The sequence below is a fragment of the Pinus tabuliformis genome, chromosome 7 (genome assembly GCF_031772625.1).
Source record: "Pinus tabuliformis cultivar Carrire ecotype Pingquan chromosome 7, CPIR1, whole genome shotgun sequence".
NCBI classification, from domain to species: Eukaryota; Viridiplantae; Streptophyta; class Pinopsida; order Pinales; family Pinaceae; genus Pinus; species Pinus tabuliformis.
In genome coordinates, this window is record NC_142293.1 from 1484152676 (window position 1) to 1484174002 (window position 21327).

A 21327-nucleotide genomic window follows, 5' to 3' on the forward strand; every position below is an offset into this window, starting at 1 on the left:
TTCTACTTCAGATCTCTGTTATTATTAGAGTTGATATATCAGAGGTATATGTAATCCATTCCTGTAGTTGAAGTTCAAATTTCAAAGAAGGAAGAAGTCATTTAGTTGTGCATCCATACAAAGCGTATCTTGGTATACCTGAGCATTTTAAGGGTGAAACATATCTATTGTATCTGTGTTGGAAGGACTTTGAGCCTCTCATTCTTGCTGGACACAAATCTGTTTGTGATTGGCTAAATTCTTAGCTGGAATTAGTTGAGTGTTCATTTCTTTGTTGAGACAATGGCTAGATTTGATGATGTATTAGAGTTACTGAATACACTAATACACTCCACTATTGGTGGGAAAGTAAATGTTAGCAAAGACACTCTTTGTGACATTCAGACCTGCCTGCATGATGCACAGGAAAAGATCGATTTTTTGCAGCTTGAATCACAACTACAGCAAGAAGAGCTACATCAAAATAGACACCATTTTGAACCTGTTTTTGTTCAGAACATTGAGACAACCACCCATCAGCAGCATGTTAATAATGTTACAGTTCGTTCAAATAAAGCAGCAGTTGTAAATGCAGATGCAGAAACTCAGTCTGCACTTCCCAAGCCCATCAACAGACCTTGGGAACAGCTTGTCCACAACAAGCACAGAACTGGTCTTGGATATGACAAGGACTTGTCCTTTCATATTCCAGACTATGCCAAGCCCATTCAGTTTCAGAGTGCTGGATTCATTCATGACAGTTCACCTGCTCCTTATGACAGTTCAGTTTCAGCTGTTCCAGACTCTGCCCCTCTTCCACAGCAACAACAACAACAACAGATCGTGAAATGCCAACACTGTGATCGAGTTGGCCATCTGAAAGATCACTGTTTTGATCTTCATCCATGTAAGCACTGTCATAAAACTAGCCATTCTTCAAACAGATGCTTCAGAAACAAACACCCTGCAAGAACAAAGATTCATCTTGGATGGATCGCTTCTTGGCAATGGGCATCAACAGCCAAGAAGATATTCCAAACACATGTCAGAACTTGTTCCAGAGTATTGAACAGTCTTGCAGTTGAGTTTTCTCCATCCTCTCACCTTGTATCTGACAGGGGGGGAAATGATGGTCATCTACAAGCTTCAAAATCACATCAAGCGAGCCTGAGCCACAACCTGCCACACCAGTTTCAGAGTTGCAGCCAGAGACAAAGATGCCCGTGAACAGATTGAGAACACTTCCTCTAGCAGAAGACACCAGCTTCTTGCCAGTTTTGGAAGAGTTCCAGGAATTGCATTAAGCATTCCAGAGTTGTTGGTCATCCTTAAACCATCACAGATTAAGAACACTTCCTCTAGCAGAAGACTCCAGCTTCTTGCCAGTTTTGGAAGAGTTCCAGGAATTGCATTAAGCATTCCAGAGTTGTTGGTCATCCTTAAACCATCACAGATTGAGAACACTTCCTCTAGCAGAAAACTTCAGTTTCTTGCCAGTTTTGGAAGAGTTCCGGGAACTGCACTAAGCGTTTCAATGTTGGTGGTCATCCTTAAACCACCGCCCTTTATACCAACATTTCAGAGAGCACATTCAGCCTAGTGCTGCCATGCATTTTTTGCACATTTTGTATTACAGCTCTCTTCTTGGACTCATACATAACCCTTCGGATTAAGGGGGGGAATGTTGGACACCTAATTCTAAAGGGTTAGTGTGGAAGCCGAAAAGACTAAGCAGTCCAAGAGACCTTGGGATCTGAAACCCAAGAGTCACAACATTGTATTATAAATGTACATCTTCTGTTAATAAAAAAATGAACTCACATGATTTATCTTTCCTATTCTATGTTTCCATGTGTGTTTAACAATACTTTAGCCCTCTTATGATGTTAATTATCACTGTTGTATCAGACCTTAGTATGCAGAAATGGCAGAAATGAAATGTGTGGATTTTACTCAAACAAAATTTGCCCAACTTATGCAATTAATTCCTTAGTATGTCAAGCAAATTATGAGTTGATTTTAGGACACTTTGAATGAAATTTTTTACCACTATTATGAGATGATAGGAAATATTTGCAACTAACAACATAGGAAATTAAAATGTTTTTCCAAAGAAACATAAACCATATGCAAGATGAACCACGAAATAAATGCCTTTTATAATGCCACTTCTATTTTAGAACAGACTTTAATATGCAGCCCTAAAAAGGAATATGACAGTCATGAAACAAGCTCACAATGCATGCCCAATTTGTATGAATGACTTATGAATATGTTAGACACCTTGCTAGTTGATTTTATACCAATTTCATTAAAATTTTCCCACTGATATGTAATGTTCAGATGCTGCAAATGTGAGACAGTGAGGGTTTTGAGAGTTAGAGAAGCAAACCAATGACCCTAGGCCAAGTAGAGCACTTGCCCAAGACCTCTTCAGTAGATGGGCCACCTGCAAAACACAACAAATTTATAGTCCAAATCTCCGCAACACACCCAATGTTAGCTTCAGAAAACCCACAGAGATGAATGAGGTGAGATGCCTTAAGGGCTGCTGTCCAAGGCAGAGAAGGCCTGCGGCCTAGGCTATGAAGCCCATTGAGGCAAAGGAGAATGCCTCAAAGCCTGCGGTGAGGAGGAAAAAGCCCAAGAAGGCTTGCGGCAGGGTTAGAAAGGGCTGGCCAAGGCACACGGAGGACGGAAGGGCCAGTGAGGAGGAGAGGGAGAGATGAGGGGAAGAGAAGGAGAGTGGAGGAGAGGAAGAAGGGGAGAGAATGCCTTTGGCAAGCCTAGGAGGGGAGGTCGAGGGCCTTAGGCCTCACGGCCAGGCCTGAAAAGGCCAAAAATGCCCACAGCAGGGACTACAAGGGCAGGTCGAGGCTTTTAGAGGCCTGCAACTAGTCTTGGAAGGCTAGAAAAGGCTGACGCAGGGGGTTAAAGGGCCAGACAAATAGGGTTAAGGGGGACGCTTTCTGAATTCGATAACTCGGGAAGACTATCTCATTATTGAAGACTATTAAGGACACTGGAAGTTTGTGCTCATCGTTGTTGTAGATGATTTTTTAAATTTTAATCAGTTTTGTTTAAGTGTGTATTTTTTACTGCCATTTATGTGGCAAATACAAAATGTAATAGCTCGAATGTTCCATTCCTTATGCAGATCAATTACAAATTAGGTGTAGAATGGCCTATCTATTTTCCAGGCCACTTTCTTTCAGATATTGTAGAAGCCAGATTTTCTTTTGTAATATAGTTAATGTACTTATGTTTGACTTGGGCATGTTCTGATTTACCCAGATTGTAGTTAGGAGAATGTTTTCTGCTCACTTTGGTTCACTCATGTCATTTAAGTACCCAATTAGTGGACAGTGAATGGGATATCTGTATGCATGTATACTTTTATAACAATATGAAAATAATTATTGATAAATAGAGGTGCTTTCAAGGGATGATGACTCTGATTTCTAATCCAATTCTCTTCCACTCTTTCTTCTGCATCTTGGATCCAGTTCAGACTCGGTCTTCTGTGCCTACAGATATGGTGGAACTTGGAAACACATATCTATCCCACGTTACTATTACATAAGAGCTGGCTATTGTGAATAGTATTATGTGGAGATGCTATTTTTAATCAGGAAGGGTACAAGTTCGGGTGGTCACTCCTGAGTTTTACATTGCTTTTCAAAACTGTTGCATTGGCCTTTACATTGCCCTAAAGAGTATTCATCTGGAATCATGATTCCAAACTCTGGAATTCTGCTGGTTGAATGGTCCAAGAAATCATGTGATATTACTGCTGGATTTGATCTCCAAACTGATGAATTTGAATCTTATCTCCTTTTTCTTTTGGTGTCTGGTACAATTTTAGGTGATATGTTTACACTGTTTGCTCTTTACATGGTTGCTTCTGAATAAACCTTGGGGTTTTCTTGATCAAGTTTTGATATAGAGACAATATTTTGAGTTTTGTTTATTTTTTTATTACACCAGGCTATTCTCTACTGACAGGATCATGCTTCAGGTTTCATTACTCAGTTTCATAAAACTAAATTGTTTTTTCATCTTCGTCAACGGATGTCCTTAGTTTGATAAGTCTTCTGTGGTAGCCCTTGAGTCACTTCCTAATAGTCAAGGATGTATTGTTATATTGCAACAATTAACTTTGCTTGGAACCTGTATTACTGGGTTTGCCTTTTGTCAACAATTCAGTTTAACTCAGCTTTTCATTTGGAACAGCTGGAATGAGACCTCATAATCATAGGTTTCAGCACTAACAGCAGGATATAGCCTGGCATGGTAAATCAGGGCCACACTCTTATAGAGTTTGGCGTACCATGGTTCACCTTCTATATTCTTTGGAAGCTTATTGTATTCTGCATCTGAAACAGGTGAACATAGAATAGTGTGTGACAAGCCTCAATTTGAATGGCTGACTGTATTGGAGTGTTGAAAATTGAATAGGGAGTGCTCATCTTTGTTTCCTTGCTATGAAGTTAAACTGATTGATGTTTATATTTGGAACAGCAGAAAGTGGATCCCTCAATAATGGCAGTAAAGAGCCTCCTGTTCCTCAGACACGCACTTCAACGGGCAGTAGCAATTCTGAAAGCAATCCATCAACCCCCAAGGCAGGAGGTGAATTGAAAGTAGCTTCACAATTGCTTAAATTCACCTTCAATGAGCTGAAAGCTGCAACTAGAAATTTTAGACCAGAAAGCATTCTTGGTGAAGGTGGTTTTGGTTGCGTCTTCAAAGGGTGGATAGAGGAAAATGGCACTGCCCCTGTAAAGCCCGGTACTGGTCTTACTGTTGCTGTTAAAGCCTTAAACCATGATGGGCTACAGGGACACAAAGAATGGGTGGTAAGTGATTGACAGGACGGCGTGATAGGTTCCAGAGTTATAAGTTTGAAGCAAATACCTGGCATCTGCATCATCTTCTCGCATTCCTTAGCCACGAACTGAAAACTTTGTCTTCTGCACTTTGCAGGCAGAAGTTAACTTCCTTGGTCAGCTTCATCATCCTAATCTTGTAAAACTCATTGGGTACTGCATTGAAGATGATCAGAGGCTTCTTGTCTATGAGTTTATGCCACGGGGTAGCCTGGAAAACCATCTTTTCAGAAGTGAGTAACTCTAAATCTCATGCTTTGCAAATCTAGATTCTAGCGGACAGGGAATGCTTGAATGACATATTTTCCTTATTGATTTCTTCAGTCTAGATATGAACATCACACCTTTTCATTCTTGTTGTAAGACTTGATTGAAAATCTCTTATCCAGCCTTCTTGGGTTCATGTTATCATTGACTGGAAGCAATGCCACTACTACATATTCTACTTATTAAATGATTCCATAATCACATGGTCAAAAAATTTCCAAGGTATCCATGAGTTTATGCTATAGTGATCAGGTGCACCCACTTTAAGGTAAAAGTCTGGATTTGAAACACTTCAGTAAAAAGGAACCCGAAATATGACCCAAAGTTTCTTTTTAATGGTGCAAAGAAAAAGAATTTGAGTTCCTAAAATTCTTGTTTTGTGGTCACCTCGACCAATTAAATGGTCATCAAACTTGTAGGGACATTCTCATTGTGAATCCCAACTTGAACATTTTTTATTTTTGAAATAAGTCTTGGATATGGTCTCCTACCATTGTCGACTACTATTTGAGATGCTGATTTCCACAATTCTGCATTTTGCACTGGCCTGAAGAGACCTTACCTAGTTGAATAACCAAAACTGTACTCCCACTGTTCAATTTGTCTTTCATGTTTCCTTTTACCTCTCATAAGAGGAGTCTTGTTCACACACATAAGAGAATAGATAATTATGAGAGTGATAACTGATACCTATGATAACTGATGCCTAAGGTTATTAGATACACAAGTTACGTGTTTCTCAGCTGGATACTGCATATTCCTTATACAATGGTGGGGAAATCAGCAGCCGAGGCCCACATTCTTTGCAGATATTCTTTCACTGTAACTTTTCTAAAGATTGGTCAAAGTCAACTGGAAGCATCAACACCTCTGGCAATCTTTCTTGTGGTTTGTGTTTCTGACTGTGAACCTCCTGATACTCTTGTCATAAATACTATTTTTGTTTTTATGAACAATGCCTTTGAAATTTCATTAATTTAGAATCTGGACTTGTTTAGATTGTCTGAAAATAGACTGGTAGAATGGTTCCCAGCTTGATTCTGCCATCATTTCTGGGCTTGGCTTGTATTGTGTTTGTTGTATTCTGAAAAACAGTTTTAATAGTCTGCTTATCTACTGGATAAGAGTGGGCAAAGTGTATGCACCTTCCAGAATTTTTGTTTAGTTTTTTTGCAAATGCAACTCATGACAGAGACATTCTATGAGTTCTGGTTTCATGAAACCCTTGAATTTTTCTGACTGACATGTAAATGACAACATGCTAGTCACATGAGAAGGGATCTTCATGCTTCACTCCGACTTTTTCCTGTTGTTATTCTCATGGCATGCAAGCCATATGAAAGTTTTGTGGGTATCTTTCAAAGACTAGTGGGAGCAATGAATGTATTCACAGCTGCAAAAAGCTAGAGAAGTAAGAGAGAGAACGAGCACCAATTTGAAGTAGCTGCATCTGGCACTAAATCTTTTTTTAGGTGGACAGGGAAAATTCATCTCCTCTATCATAGGAAAGATGAATTTGGGCCTTGTTACCACTATCTTAGTAGGGGTATTTATAAAATTTTTAGCAACTGCGTGGAAGGTGCTGCCACCTTTGGATTTATTCGTAGCAGACATTATTAGCAAATTTTCATGCTTCAGCACAACTTACTTTTTCAGTAGCTTTTTGTTATCTTGAAGAACAAAACATTCGAGGCAAATTTAGAAGATTATCATCCATTCGTTGAGTAGTCTTCCAGATCTAGGTCCACTGGTTTTCAGGCCTGTAGATTTTGCATTGAAACAGACCCTCATAAAGCATCTTTAGCAATTCAGATCCATGGCTGTGATTGATATTCTGAGCAGTTTCATTCTGAGAAATGGAATTGAGATGAAGCTTGTTTGAGAATGACTCATGCAAGCATCACCAGTGGACCTAAAGGATGTGAATTGTTTTGAATAATAAGCGTGAATATGGAGGCATGAGCTGGGCTGCAGAGCTGCCAACAGAAGTTACTTTGACTGTTAATCAAATCCTTAGATAGTCAATCTTTTGGGAATTACCATGATCATTCAAGTAGCATATTGTCCAACCTTTTCCGTCATTGGAGTTGCATAAATTTTCTATTGTTCTTGTATTCTGTTTCAGTCTACCGATACTTTTATATCAAAGCTTGTATTACTTTTAGTCAGAATGAATGCTATGGCAATCATGCATGCTTCATTACCAGAATCAGTTAGTAACCCTACAGTATCAAGAACCTACCATTGCAGAGTATATAACATGTTCTGTTCAACAGGTATGAGTTGTACAAGCTGTTTATCTTAGAGGGAGTTTGTTCGATCATTCATGTTGGAGAGTCCAGGCTTTAAAATAGGCAAAGATGCATGACTGCCAGGGGGTAATTGTGGATAAAGCAGTTGAGGTTGGAGAAATTGGTTGAAATTGATTTTGTATTATATTTACATGGGACCTAGCGTTACCTGTTGATGAACAACTATGCTAGTCAATCAATAATGTTGCCCAGAAAATATATAAGTCCTGGACAGTGCTTGAGATGTTGATCTATGTCTGATATAGAAAAAATGCAAAGGGCAGTGTTGCCATGAAATCTAGCAGGCCTTGGAGAGGGGCACCGTACAAGGCTAACACTAGACCAATTGACAACAATGGGGTGACAGCCCTGTTACCCACCAAAAGTGGGTGACGCCATAGGAGAAATTTTCTCCTAGTTTTCTCTTCAGCCGACAGCCAGCAGCCCCTGACAGCCACTAGTGTAGTCGATGCATTGTGCCATTTGATCTCCGCTCCCCGCATCAGTCATATGTCCTCTCGCCCATCTATTGAGAGCATATCTTAGAAGGTGGGCAATCCAACCCAAAAGGTATGCTTTTCATTGTGCAATCGGGTGCTTATGCTTGTTTTTCTTGGGTATCTTGGGCATGGACTATTGGGTGGTTTTGACCGTAATTTTGTTCCCTCAGCTAAAATGGGGGGTTAATGCTCAATCCTAGTCTTGTGGGATCTCTCCTATTGACCTATGGTTTTAGGAAGGGCACTACTTGGGAAACCTTGATTTTGGTCGCGTGGTCCCTTTTGCCCATTCCACATTTTTCGCTTCCCTCCGCATGTTACAAGCCCTATTTCATCATATTCTTTCTCTGGATCCACAAGGCACTGGCACATCCCCTCCCCTTGTCCACATATCTGGGTTGGGCTTGGAAATGTTGCTCTGGAGGTTGATGCAACTAAAAGAAAGTTAAAAGCCTAATCATGATCACGAGCAAGAAACAAAGAAATAAATATTATAAAATGAAAAAGATTGCTAGGACATTTAATATAGCACGTGGGCAAAAGCCAAACATGAGCTCTACCCCTTATTATGGCCATCACCTTGGTTCCTAGGGCCCCATGAGCCCCCCCACATCGAGTAACCCATGCATATCCCAATCCCTGGTGGGCGATGAACTGCCCCAACTTAAGGGGGTAATAACTACTTCACATCATACATAGCATGCTCTCATTTCCTGGAGCCCCGAGCTGTAATATAAAGAAAAATCAAGAAAAAGCAAAACACAAATAAAGAAGGGTGGAAAAATGAAGGCCAAGGTAACTCATGTATCCACAATTTCTCCCTGCTACATCTATACACCTAATATGTGGACACTCCTCATCATTGCCACCATTGTACCCATGGCATTTGGCCTTGAGACCCTTGTGTCCCCATCTAGTCATCATCATTCACATGACACCTATTAATTGAAGGATGTACCAAAGACCCGTTTTTCCTCTTATGGGTTGGGAACACTTAATAGGGTTGTTTATTAGCCACTCCTACCTAGGGAGGTAACATTATTATGAGATTAAAGCCCCAAATTTGGAAGGGAAGCCCATTATGAAGTCTTAATGTGCCCTTGACTAACAACCTTGGTTCACTTGGATGCACTAATGAATTATTGTACCTGATGGTGAGAATGTAACACTAGACATTATATGTAATTGGCAGGTGGTTTCATCATTCGCGGGGCAACTTAATTGGGGCTCATGCCCACCATAGGATCATATTGACACCCTCGGTGAAGCGTTAAGAGCCATGGGACTCCTATCATGTGCAGAGCATCATTTCACACCATGGGCATTTTTAGCACCCTCAGCAATTTGCTCATTGCCCCACATTATTCATGAGATGGTGCACTTGGAACAGTGTGCCCCGGTCGGCCTAACATTATGTGGCCGCTGATCCAAGGCCCATAAGAGGTTTGTCTCACCCCTTGAGACATGGGAGGGCAAGCACCATCATCAGATCCCTCAGTATTGGAGCATTGCAAGCTATTCTATCATCAGGAGACCCATGAGACCAATTTTTGTGCCCAAACACAAATTGGGGCCCCACATGATGATTTGCATGGAGTTAGGGGCCATCCCCTAGTTCGAGATTTATGGAGCCCTCTTGCACATTTTGGCACAAAGAGGACTCAACGTGGCTTTCCAACGACCCTACATCAACATGGCATCATCATTTCGGCTTGCATTTGGATGGCTAATTCATAATTTTGTAAAGCTACTTGGTCGACTTGTGACCAAGGGATGTATCTTGCCCATTTTCATAATGTTGAGGGGCTTAGGCTAATAATTCGACCTAGTAGGACTCATATAAATAGAACATAACTTCATTTGTATTGGATCATCATCACACTTGGATTCTTTCTCTTACAAAGAACTCACAATTGTTTCTTTGGCTATTGCAGACTCTTTTGGATGCATTTCGATGTATGGAGATGATTCACATTTGATCATTGGAGCTATTTCTTTGGATTTTTTTGGATGGATATTTTGTATGTCATTTTGTAAGTTCCTCATGTTGATGGAATTTTTTCTCTTGAATTTGTTTAACGTATGGTATCACTCCTCTAGAATATGCTAAAATTGTGCCCTAATTGAAAATTAATTTTGAAATGCTTTCTAGTAGAGTATTGCATATGTTATCCAATGTATGGCATGTAATGAATGTTCCTAGTGGGTGAATATCTTTGAATTCTCCATGAAACTCCATTATCTCTTGAATTAGGTAAATGTTCGAAATTGGTACCTAGGGCATCAATTTTGAGCCTTCGTAGGGACATTTTGTTTCATCTTAAACATCTTAAGATTCCATATGCCCGAAGGACAAGCCACTAATCCAAGTCCTTGGTGGTCATCTCTACTTTTCATCCATAATTTTCCTCTCAAAATTCGGCCCTTTCAAGGCTAGGGTGAAAATCTAGGGCTTGCAGTGAAATTTTAGGAAGGAATTCTTTTGGGAATTAAAAAGCATAAACATCAAACTTAGGGTCTAGGCTACTTATGCTCCAAGTTTGGTTGGCATCCACTCAAGTTTCGTCCATAAAATCTCTTGCCCTAGTTGTTGATCCAAGAGGGAAACCCTAGGTTCTTCTCCCTCAACTTGAGGACTTCCTTGAAGGTTGTATGAGCTTAGTACTTGTTGAAGTAAATCATAAGAAGCCTTTCTCTTGAGCCTTGACCTTGTGAATACCTATCACCATTGAAAAACCTCAAAACCCTAGGTCTTGTGCTTTCTTTTCTAGGGCTTTTCTTAGAGAGCGATTTGCTTCTTTGAAGCTTTGTACCTTTATTGAGCCTCTCTTTTGAATGAACTCTAGCTTGATCATTTAGTGCCCTTTACATAGTCTATCTATTCAAAGTGATCTCCTTCCTACTGGAACTCCTCCCATCAGTGAAAGTCCGTAAAGAGCAGGGGACCTTGGCTGTGGTGACTGTGGGCCATTGTCCCGTTGTTAGCACTTAGTCTAGCTCTTTGTTCTATAGGCATTCCCTTCTTAGGGCCTACTAGATTTTGTGGTAACAAGCCCACTGTCACAACAACGAAAACCCCCTACCCTTTATAGATCTCACCAATGGGAGGAGTCTCGATATGTGAGACGATCACCTAATAAATATTCTAGGGCTAGGGTACAAGGTGACTCAATGAGACCTATAAGAAAGGCACAATTTAGGCTTAGGGCTCATATTGGAGGTAATTCACTTTCTTTATAGAGGCCTAGGGCTAAGAGTACAAAGTCCTAGGCTTGATTGATTGGTTGAGTGTTGGGGTGGCTAAAGGTCAAGGCAAATAGAAAGGGTTTCCAACAATGATTTTCAATGACAAAAAGTCTCATGAAACCCTCAAACAAGCCCCTAAGTTAAAAAACGACTAACCTAGGGTTTTACCTTAGGGCAAACAACTAGGGAAAGGAAATTTATGGACAAGATTGAAGTGGATGCCCACCAAAAGAAGATATTTTGTGGAAAATACTTTCCTCTTTATGTTTAGACTCCAATCTTCTAAATGCACCTTGCCTGGGGATTCACACCAAGCCCTAGTTAGCAAGCTTGGCCTTGAAGGGGCCAAATTTAGAGGAGAAGAATTTATGGATAAAAGTTAAGTTTGATTGCCAACAATATGGACTAGTCCCTTGTTCCTTGGGAGTATGGAGTCTATGGTTTGATGGGTTAGCCAAAAAGTTTTTAAGCAGGTTGAAATTTTGATGCCCTAGCAACAAAACTTCAAGCAATTATCCATGCAAAGGATAATGGATTTTTCATGGGAGAGCTAACCAAAGTTCAACAATAGGACATTCATTCACATGTTATGCATGAGTAATGCATGCAATAGATCATCTAAAACATTCAATATATCTTCAACAAATTAGGGCATAATTAGCATAAACTACAATCAACATTATTCCATACATCAGACATGTAGAAAATTGATATTCAACAATTAGGTTCCCTTAATAGATAATGTGCAAAGCTTCTATCCATTGATCGAAAGAGTAGCTCCAAAGATAAGCAAATCAATTCCAAATGTCAAAATGCATTCATAGATTCCAAATTCTCCACAAGAAAGAAGGCCGAATTCAGCGAGAGAGGCCGAAAATCCTAATTGTGTGATGATGATAACTTCAAATGATTCCTCCTCTACTTATATGAGGATTTCAAGTTCCTATTTAGCCTACTAGCCTCTAAAGCAATAAAATAATGTACTAGTAACAAGCTAGGTCATAAGCCAACCTAGTAGCCAATGAATAAAACTCAAACTAGCCCACACGTGTGAGTTGTAGGAGAGAGAAAGTTGACATCATCCATGCATAAACTTGCTTAGGGCAAGTGTTGAGGGCTCAGGTGCCATGATGTGAGTAGAGGCCCTCTAAAATCGTCTTTTAGGAGTTGGTCCCTAGTTCTCTACCCCAATTTTCATTTTGGGGCACAAAACTGGTCTCATGGGTCTCCAGGTGGTCAAAATGCTTGTCTCTGCTCCAAAGGTTAGGGCTCTCAAGATGGTGTTAGCCATCCCATGTCTCAAGGTGTGAGACCATCCTCCTTTGGGCCCTGGATCAGTAACAATCCCTCATCAAGTGCTAAGCTAACTGAGAGCATGTTGGGTCCAGGTGCATCATCTTGTAAAAGTCATTAGTGTAGGGAAAAATGCTATAATGCTGTGGGCGCTAGAGGTGCCCATGGCTATGTGTGTTGCTATACTGCTGCTTGGAGAGTCATGACTCTCAATGCCTCACTTGAGGGTGTCAATATGCTCCTCTGAAGGACTTGATCCCTAGTTAAGTTGCCCAAGCCATGGCTATGGAACCACCTGGAAATTACACACAATATCTAGTGCTAACGACTACATCATTAGGTACATTCAATCATTTTTGCATCTAAGTGAACCAAACTTGCAAGTAATGGGCAATTTGACACTTCAAATAAGGCTTCCCTTCCAGAATTGAGGCTTTGAACTTGTAATATTTTACCTCCCTAGTTAGGAGTGGCTAATAAACCACCCTTTTAGGTGCTTCTAGCCCCCAAAGGGAAGTGATATGTCTTTGGTCCACCCTTCAATTGATAGGTGTCATGTGAGTAATGATGAAACAAAGGGGAGAAGATTTCATGGTCAAGTGCCATGGTCAAAGGAACCAACTATGATGGGCTTCTCATCTTGAGTGTATAGACGTGGAGAGGGAGAAATTGTGGATGCATGAGTTACCAAGTCGACCTTTGTTTTCCCACCCCTCTTGTGCGCCTTTTATTTTTCTTGATTTTTTCTTTGTATTATTGCTTATGGCTCAAAGGGTTAGAGCTTGCTTTGTATGGTGTATAACAGTTATACCCCCTTAATGGTGAGGTGACTCATTGCCCACCAGGGGTTGGGGCATGCAAGGGTTTCTTCTCATAATATGAAGAGCAACATATGCTCAAGAATCAAGTGATGACCATAATGAGTGAGGTAGGGCTCATGCTAGGCTTTTTCCCATGTGTTAATGTATATGTCCCGACCATCTTTTGCATTTTGATCTTCCTTTTTTTTGGCTTGGGGCCATCATATGCATTTCTTGTTCTTTTAGTTGCATCAACCTCCCAAGGCCAAGTTCTGGACCCTACCCAGGTATGAGGATGTATGGTGTGAAATACTAGAGAACCAATGGTCAGTTGAACCCGAAGAAGGGAGGTGGAATATAGGGCTTGTAACGTAATATGGGAAGTGGTAAGTATGGAATAGGGAAAGATGGGACTACACTATCTTGATCGAGGTTTCCCAAGTAGTGCCCCTCCTATACACATTAGGCCATTAGGGGAGGTCCCACTAGACTAGGATGAAAGATTAAGCCCCCATTTAAGGTGAGGGAACAAGATAACGGTCAAATACCCCTCTTCCTTCCAGGTTACCCTATAAATCATGCCAAATGCCCAAAATACAAACATTTATATGTGCCCGATTACAAAATGAATAACTTACCTTTTGATTAGAAGCCCACCTTCCAACATGTGCTCTTGCCAAATGGGAAAGGAAACATATCACTGATGCAGATGGCAGAGAAATGAATGACACATCATCATTGGCTACTAGTGGTTGTCAGGGGCTGCTGGTTGCCGGATGGAAGAGAAAATTTCTCCTGTGGAGTCACCCACTTTTGCTGGGTAACAGGTAGCAAACCAGAGCTTGGGATACCTTAAAAGAGTTCAAGATGAGATATGTTTAGCATCATATACCAATAACTAGAAGCAAAGGTTGGCATTACAGTCTGTGTTGCATCCCTTCAACTAAGATATTTCTCAAGGAAGTGATTTGTAAATGGGATGTCACAACACAGAGAGTCCACCACATTGTGAATTCAAAGCTGGAATGCAACTTGTTACCACAAAATCTCGCTGACCTTGGAGAGGAAAACCCTACAAGACAAAATGTAGACAAAATGTTAACAATGGGGTAGAGGCCCAATGTGACCTTAGCCAAAACTCCCTGCGCTTTATGGATTTTCAATGATGGGAGGAAGTCTCGGTAAAGGAGTCACTTATAATCGATATGCTAATGATAAGGTACAAAGTGACCCTACTAAAACTCATTCAAAGAGAGGCAGGATAAAGGTACAAGGCTTGAAAGAAGCAAATCGCTCTCTAAGAAAAGCCCTAGAAAAGAAGGCTCAAGACCTAGGGTTTTGAGGTTCTTCGATGGTAATAGGTATTCACAGGGTCAAAGATCGAGGGAAATGGTTTCTTACAATGATATTCAACTAATCAATGGCTCATGAAACCCTCAAGAAAGTCCTCAAGTTGAGGGGAAAATAAACTAGGGTTTCCCTCTTAGAACAACACATAGGGAAAGAGATCTTATGGATGAAATTTGAGTGGATTTCCACCAAATTGATAGTTTAGGTAGCCTAGAACTATCCCTTGATGTTTAGGCTCTCAAATCACCAAAAGTCTCCTCCCCAAAATTTCGCCCCAAGCCCTAGATTTTCGCCCTAGCGTTAAAGGACCGAATTTGAGAAGAGAAAATTATGGAGAAAATTGAAGATTGATCACCAAAGACTTCGACTAGTGCCTTGTACTTTGGGCATATGGAGTCAAGGATGTTCTAGATAAGCCTAATTCGTTGGTAAGGAGGCCGAAATTTGATGCCCCAGGTATCAAAATTCTAGCATTTACCCACTCAATGATAAATGGAGTTTCTTAGGAGAGCTTCAAAAAAAGGATTCACCAATAGGAACATTGATTACATGTTATACATGAGTAAGATAGGAAACATCTATCTAAATAGCCTTCAAAATCTATTTTCAACAAATTAAGGTACAAACTAGTGTAATCTAGAAGCAATAGTTGCATACATTAGACATTCAAAATGATAATATTCAACAAAGAGCACTTACAAGATAACATGCAATATATCCATTTTCCAAAGAATAGCTCCAAAGACAATCTGCATTTAGCTTCCACACATCAAAATGCATTCCAAAAATCTCCAATTGCTAAAAAGAAGCAATATGAGTTCCTTCAAGAGGTCTGGATTCTCCAAGCGTGATGATGATGAGAGAGTGAAATGTTCTCTCTCTTATTTATACATGTCCAATGATCTCTAATCTAGTTTAAAAGCCCCTTAAGTTATAAAATAACGGGAAAAAACTAGGTGAGCTTACAAGCCAACCTCATAGCCAATGTAAAAACATAACTAGTAACCCACAAAGAGGTCGAAATGCTGATGTCATGCATGCATAGGCCCTTCTAGGGCATGCGTTGGGCTCCTTCAGTGCCAAGTCGAGTGTAGACGGCTCCAAACATCAGGATCTAGGGGTTGGCCCCTAAATCTCCATGCAAATCATTCTATGGATCCCAATTTTGTGTTTGGGGCATGTTACCGCTCAAACTAGCAGGGGACCTAAGGGGAAACTCTAAAGGGAAAATGCTAGGGCTTGATGGGCCTCCAAATTAGACACAAATTAAAGTCCATCTAACATTTCTTAGGCACATGAAGGCTATATTAAACCTCTCCTTCTACACTTAATAATGTTTTTTAGCTCCTCGGATGCGGGTGGCAATTAAAGCCTTGAAGGCTATGATACGGGGCGACGACGGGCAAGATGGCCACTTGGCCCCCTGCAACCATCCCAAGACCAGACTGATTAATTCTCACGGCACCTCGCAGGCGACATTTAATCCCTACCCTTGCCGAGGCAAAATCATCAACTGCATAACCATGGCTCCGATGATTCACTCGATCATTCTTCCCTTGTTTCATTGTGCTTGCCCTCCGCAGGCGGAAGCGCTGACTGAGCGAACCAGCACGGGACGCAGATGCTGGCTTGTTTGCTGTCTAGATTTGGGTAATGGCTTCTACCATTCCCATACTAATTTTTGCTCTTTTGCTCAGTATTCTGGATTCCACCATCCCCCTCAGCACTCTGTAAATTTTGCTCAGCATTCCTCTATCATCTCTCCTTCCGTCCCCCCTGACTCTGCAACTGCGCCTACCTCCAACATGGTCCGTTACCGCATGCGCAACCGTCGCAGTGGCAGCTCCCGCTCCTCTGATTTATACAGCCACAATTCGGCTTCCCTTGCCTCCTCTGCTGAAAATCCCTGCCTGTTCAATGTTGCTGGTCATTATCCGAACACCAGAAGTGGTAGAGGCAGAGCCTACCTCCATTGCTCCAGACACGACGAGGCAGTTATGCGCACTGCTACCTTCCCTCTGCCTCCGAATCATGTCCCCCACACGACGCAGTTCCGGTTCCGGAGCTCCATGAATTGCCCGGTCATAGTCGCCACCATCTCCATCTGCATTTCTGAAGAGCCTGAGCCGCATATACCCATGACTACTTCCCTGGAAGAGAGGAACAGAGCCGGTCCAAGCCGGCACAGAGATAACACTGACGAGCTGAATGGCAATGGAGGATGGAATAGAAGACATGGAAAAGCCATTGCTGGCAGCTCGCATGATGCTTCAGGCATTCCTGGTGACACACGGGCAATGGATAGCCGTCTGGAGAACACGTCGCGCCAGCAAGATGCAGATGGTAGCAGGGAGGGAGACCGTCAGGCTGAGGGACGTGGAGGGGCGAACAACCCGGACGACTGGGCATGTCCTGTCGTGGAGATTTCCATGGATGACCTGGCTCCGGAGGACCTGGCGCCGTATGTCACTCCTGACAGGTGGCAATTCACTTAGCTCTGGTTTTTTTTTTCTGTCTTGATGTTGTGTCCTCAAGGAAATTTGATGGCTGGGCGGTCTAGTCAGGATAATTTGTGGTTTTTCTGGGTGGTTTTGTGGTTTTTCTAGGTGGTTTTGCTCGTTTTCAGGTTGGTCTTGTTGTTAGCTGATAGACTGGTTTACTCAGGAACATGTGGGTCAATTTTTGGATGCTTAATGGACTGGTTTCCCCTTTGTAGGGGCAGTCTCAGACATTTTTCATGGTTGTGTGCTAATTAAGGCCGGAACCCTATGTAACTTTTTTGTACTATATCAATAGATTAATCTTATTTAGAAAAAAAAAATGTTTTTTAGCTTTAATATGTTCATTAGAAAGCTTTAGAGATGATTTCATATTTGTGCCTAATATTATTTATTTTTGTAGAATATTGTGATAATATTGGGCATATTATGAAGATTTGGAAGATGAGATAATTTAGGGAATTGCTTCCTACTACAGGACCTAAGACGATCAATATTGGATAATAAATCAACAAAATATTCTAAAATTATTGCACAAATTCTGGAGCTTCAATGATTGAGAAAATCTAGGAATGTGTTCCTTGTCATTTAATGCATATTCCTAGTGTTGGGAACCAGATCCACTATTTGAGGGATTTTGGAGGGGAAAACTTCCTAATAATTTTTTATAAGTACCAATTCGAATTTGCCTTTAGGGGTTGGTTTTTCTTAGTCTTCTTGTGGAGAAAACTTGTATTTTTGCAACTCCACTTTCATTTCTTGTAGTGATGTAATTGCATTGATGGAAATAATGAAGTTTGATGCCATTTTCAACTTTTAAATCCTGGTCTTCTTCATAGGACTATGAGTTTCCTTGGGCTTGGCCATCCTTGGAGCCTCAGAGTCTTTTTGTATAATTTACTTTTCTTCTTTTCACTTTTTATTCGCATGCATCTCTTGTTCTTATTTTTTCCTATTTCTGCATTTAGTATTGATGATTTATTGTTGTAGGATTGGGTTAAATGGTTGAAGTAAGTTCTATTGTAAGATCACAAGCATGATTTCATCATTGGAACAACTTTGGAAGGTCACAGTAATCATTGAACTACTTGGATTAGTTTGCTTTTTCACAAATCTAAATTTCTGGAAGTCCCTTGTGGCAAATAGTAGTAATTTTCTGCGATATTATAGTACATGCTAATGAGCTTCAATTGAGTTGATTCCACTTGCATTAGACAATAAAAACATTCAGGTTAATAACAAAATTTACTCCATTGCATTTTCACTTGATTAGGTTAGGCATTTAATAGATTAACTAGCTCACTAGTTCTCGAATTTTAGATTTTAGACTAGTATTTTTCTGTTATATTTTTAGCATGTGTTAATAGGGGTACTTTTGAGTGATTCCACTTGGAATGGAGATCTAAGACATCCTATTCAATAACAAAATTTGTACCATCCAATTTGGATTGGATTTACTTGGTCATTTGGTGAATTATATCTTCCTGTAGCAAATTTGTAACTTCTTGTAGCAGCACTTGTAATTTCTTGTAGCACTCTTCTAGCATGTATATACTTGCCCAGATATGCTCAAAAAGCTTGGTTTGTGTCCCTTAGGATTGAATCATAACCCCTAGGCTCTAAATCAATGGTTGAGGAGGAATAAAGACCACCTAGGACTTGCCTTTTTACCCTTGCAAAACATTTCAACAATTTGGGTTAATGGACAAATTTATGAATTGGATAATACAATAATGATTTTCTTGATTGCCACCTCCATCGAACTCTGTCAATAAATCTAAACTATTTGAAATGTAATGATTGATATTTAGTTCATGATCTTTACTTTATGCAATTAGAATAGGTTTGTTTTCCTTGTATTTTCTCTCCTGCAATAGGTTAAGGTTTCCATTTCGAGAATTTCCATTTTTGCAATTAATTTAGGATTTGATTATATTCACTCCATTACATCATAATAGCGAGAGAATGACACATTGTATTATGCACATATAGTGCCATTACCTCTTAAGTTTGTACGAACTTCGGGTTGATGATTAAAGTTGGTAGCCTTGGGAGTTATAGAATTCTTGTTGCAATAATGAAGCTCATCAAGGCTCCCTTCTATTTACGGACTTGCACCGATGGGAGGAGACCCAATTTGTATGGAGTCACTAATGAATGATGAGTCAATGGATATGAGTGACCCAGACCCTTTTCGAGAAGGTTTTGAAGAATGGGACTTGCTTGCTTTTTAAGCAAGGTACTATGTGCTTCTAGGGAAATGAGGAGGATTTTGGGGGTTAGGTGTATGAGAATAGACTTTGAAAGGAGTTTCCCACACCCTAAATCCTTGTTAAAGTTGGTATCTCAGATGTTTCTTGAAGAATAGTCTTTTGAAGGAGTGGGACCACACAGGGCCAAGTGGACCTAGTCTAGGGTTTGAGGGAAGTATGAAATAATCAATGATTTTCTTACCCTAGATAAGGTGGGAAGGATCAAAGAAAGTATTTGACTCAATGATGTTGTTTTGACCCTGGGAAGTGCTAGCCTTGGGGATGGTAGGGCAAGTTTTGGTCTCGGAGCTAGGGCTTCGCTTTTCTCCCAACTTTGCTTGTGGAATGTCTTCAAATTTGGAGGAGGGCTAGAAGAGAGACCAGCGCAAGAGACCCTAGGAGATCAAACTTTTTCAGTGGCTAACCTATTGGAAATTTATGCCCTAGGTACTCCAATGTGGTTAGACTTGGGAGAAGGTGAAGGAATAGGAGTTTTGGTGACCACCCTTGGTAGATTAGTGCTTTAGTACTTGGGAGAATGGAGTCTATGTTGATTATGTGTAAGATTTCTTGGTTTCCAGTCAAGGAGGCCTCAAAATTGCTTCACAAACCCCTCTAGGTCAAGTGAAAGCAATCCTGCAGCTTTTATACTTCAAATGCACAAGAGGAATGGCTTGTCAAGGTCAAATTACACCTCTAGGGGATTTCTCTTATACTACAAGGGCCAATGCACGAAGAGAACATTATGATAGAGACAATCCCACAATATTAAGCAACAATATGCATGCAACAATTACCTTAAAACAACGAAAATCCCATCCAGCATATATGACAAAATAACAAGAATAACATCAACAATTTCGTACTTACAATGCAGTAGAGTATATCAAACCATTCACAAATGACAATAACGGAGCTCCAAGAGAAGATAAACCAATAACCATACATCAAAATTCATCCATAAAGGCTCCAATTCATCCTCTAGCAAAAAGTGCGAAATTCTCTAAAGAAGAGAGATCCAATCCAAAGTGATCATGAGAAATGATCTCACCTCACTTGTATTTATACACATCTAAGGAGTTCGAATTAGCCTCCTTGGCCTACATAAGCCCCCAAAAATAAAATAATGTGCTAATAATACAACATTTTGGTGACAAGCCCACCAAACTAGCTCACAAATGAAAAAGTAAGCCTCTCAAGAGGTCAAATAATAATCTATGCATGTCTTAGGACCCTCTAAGAGGCCTAATGAGGTCCATGGGTGCCACAATGAAGAATAAGACCCTCAAAAGCAGTGGATAAGGGATTTTCCACTTGTAATAACCTGTGGTGCTCCAAATGACTATGGGGGCACACAAGTGTCCTCATGGGTCTCCAACAAATTGAATATGCCTGTAGGTTTCCCTCAAGGGCTAGGATGATAATGTAAGAGATGCCACATCATCGTAGAAGTCATGGATCATTTGCCAAGTGTATGGTGTAGATCTGGAGCCAGTTGGGCATGATGGATTAGGTGCATACTCTTCGTCTAATAAGTGAGCCACAAGCAATCTCTGAATGGTTGTGGGGATCCATGAAGTGCAATCTATTGATGTGGAGGCCCATGGCTCTCAACGCTCACCCTATATGTGCCAATGTAGCTCTCTGGAGGATTAGGACTCCATATGGGGAGACCAAACCCCAAATGGAAACCATCTGCAATCGCGCATAAGATCCAATGCGTCCCTTAGGTTTCCAATACAACAAGTCATTAGAGAAATCGAGCAAATGAGCTTACCTAATCATGGACCACAGGTGGGGACTTCATAATGGATTGCCCTCCCATAATGGGCTTCGAGACGTGCTAATGTCTCCTAAACTCCCAGTGGGTTAATCGAATACCCTATTAGGTGGTTTCTACTTCTAAAGGGGATAATATAGTCAAGGTACATCCGTCAAAAGGTGGTGGCATGTGGCAGATAG

The 21327-nt window shown here is 40.7% G+C and overlaps 1 protein-coding gene across 4 annotated transcripts in view; it reads left to right on the top strand.

The window, feature by feature from the left end:
* The window catches only part of LOC149253449 (serine/threonine-protein kinase PBL34-like), a 135303-nt gene that overhangs the window by 21157 nt on the left and 92819 nt on the right, over window positions 1–21327 (top strand). For 3 of the 4 annotated variants that reach the window (XM_089459920.1, XM_089459919.1, XM_089459917.1), the window contains exons 2-3: window positions 4501–4838; window positions 4966–5101. In XM_089459920.1, the coding sequence (XP_089316046.1) occupies window positions 4501–4838; window positions 4966–5101 (474 nt within the window). The remainder of the gene's footprint in view (window positions 1–4500; window positions 4839–4965; window positions 5102–21327) is intronic. The other variant, XM_089459918.1, reaches the window with a different exon arrangement.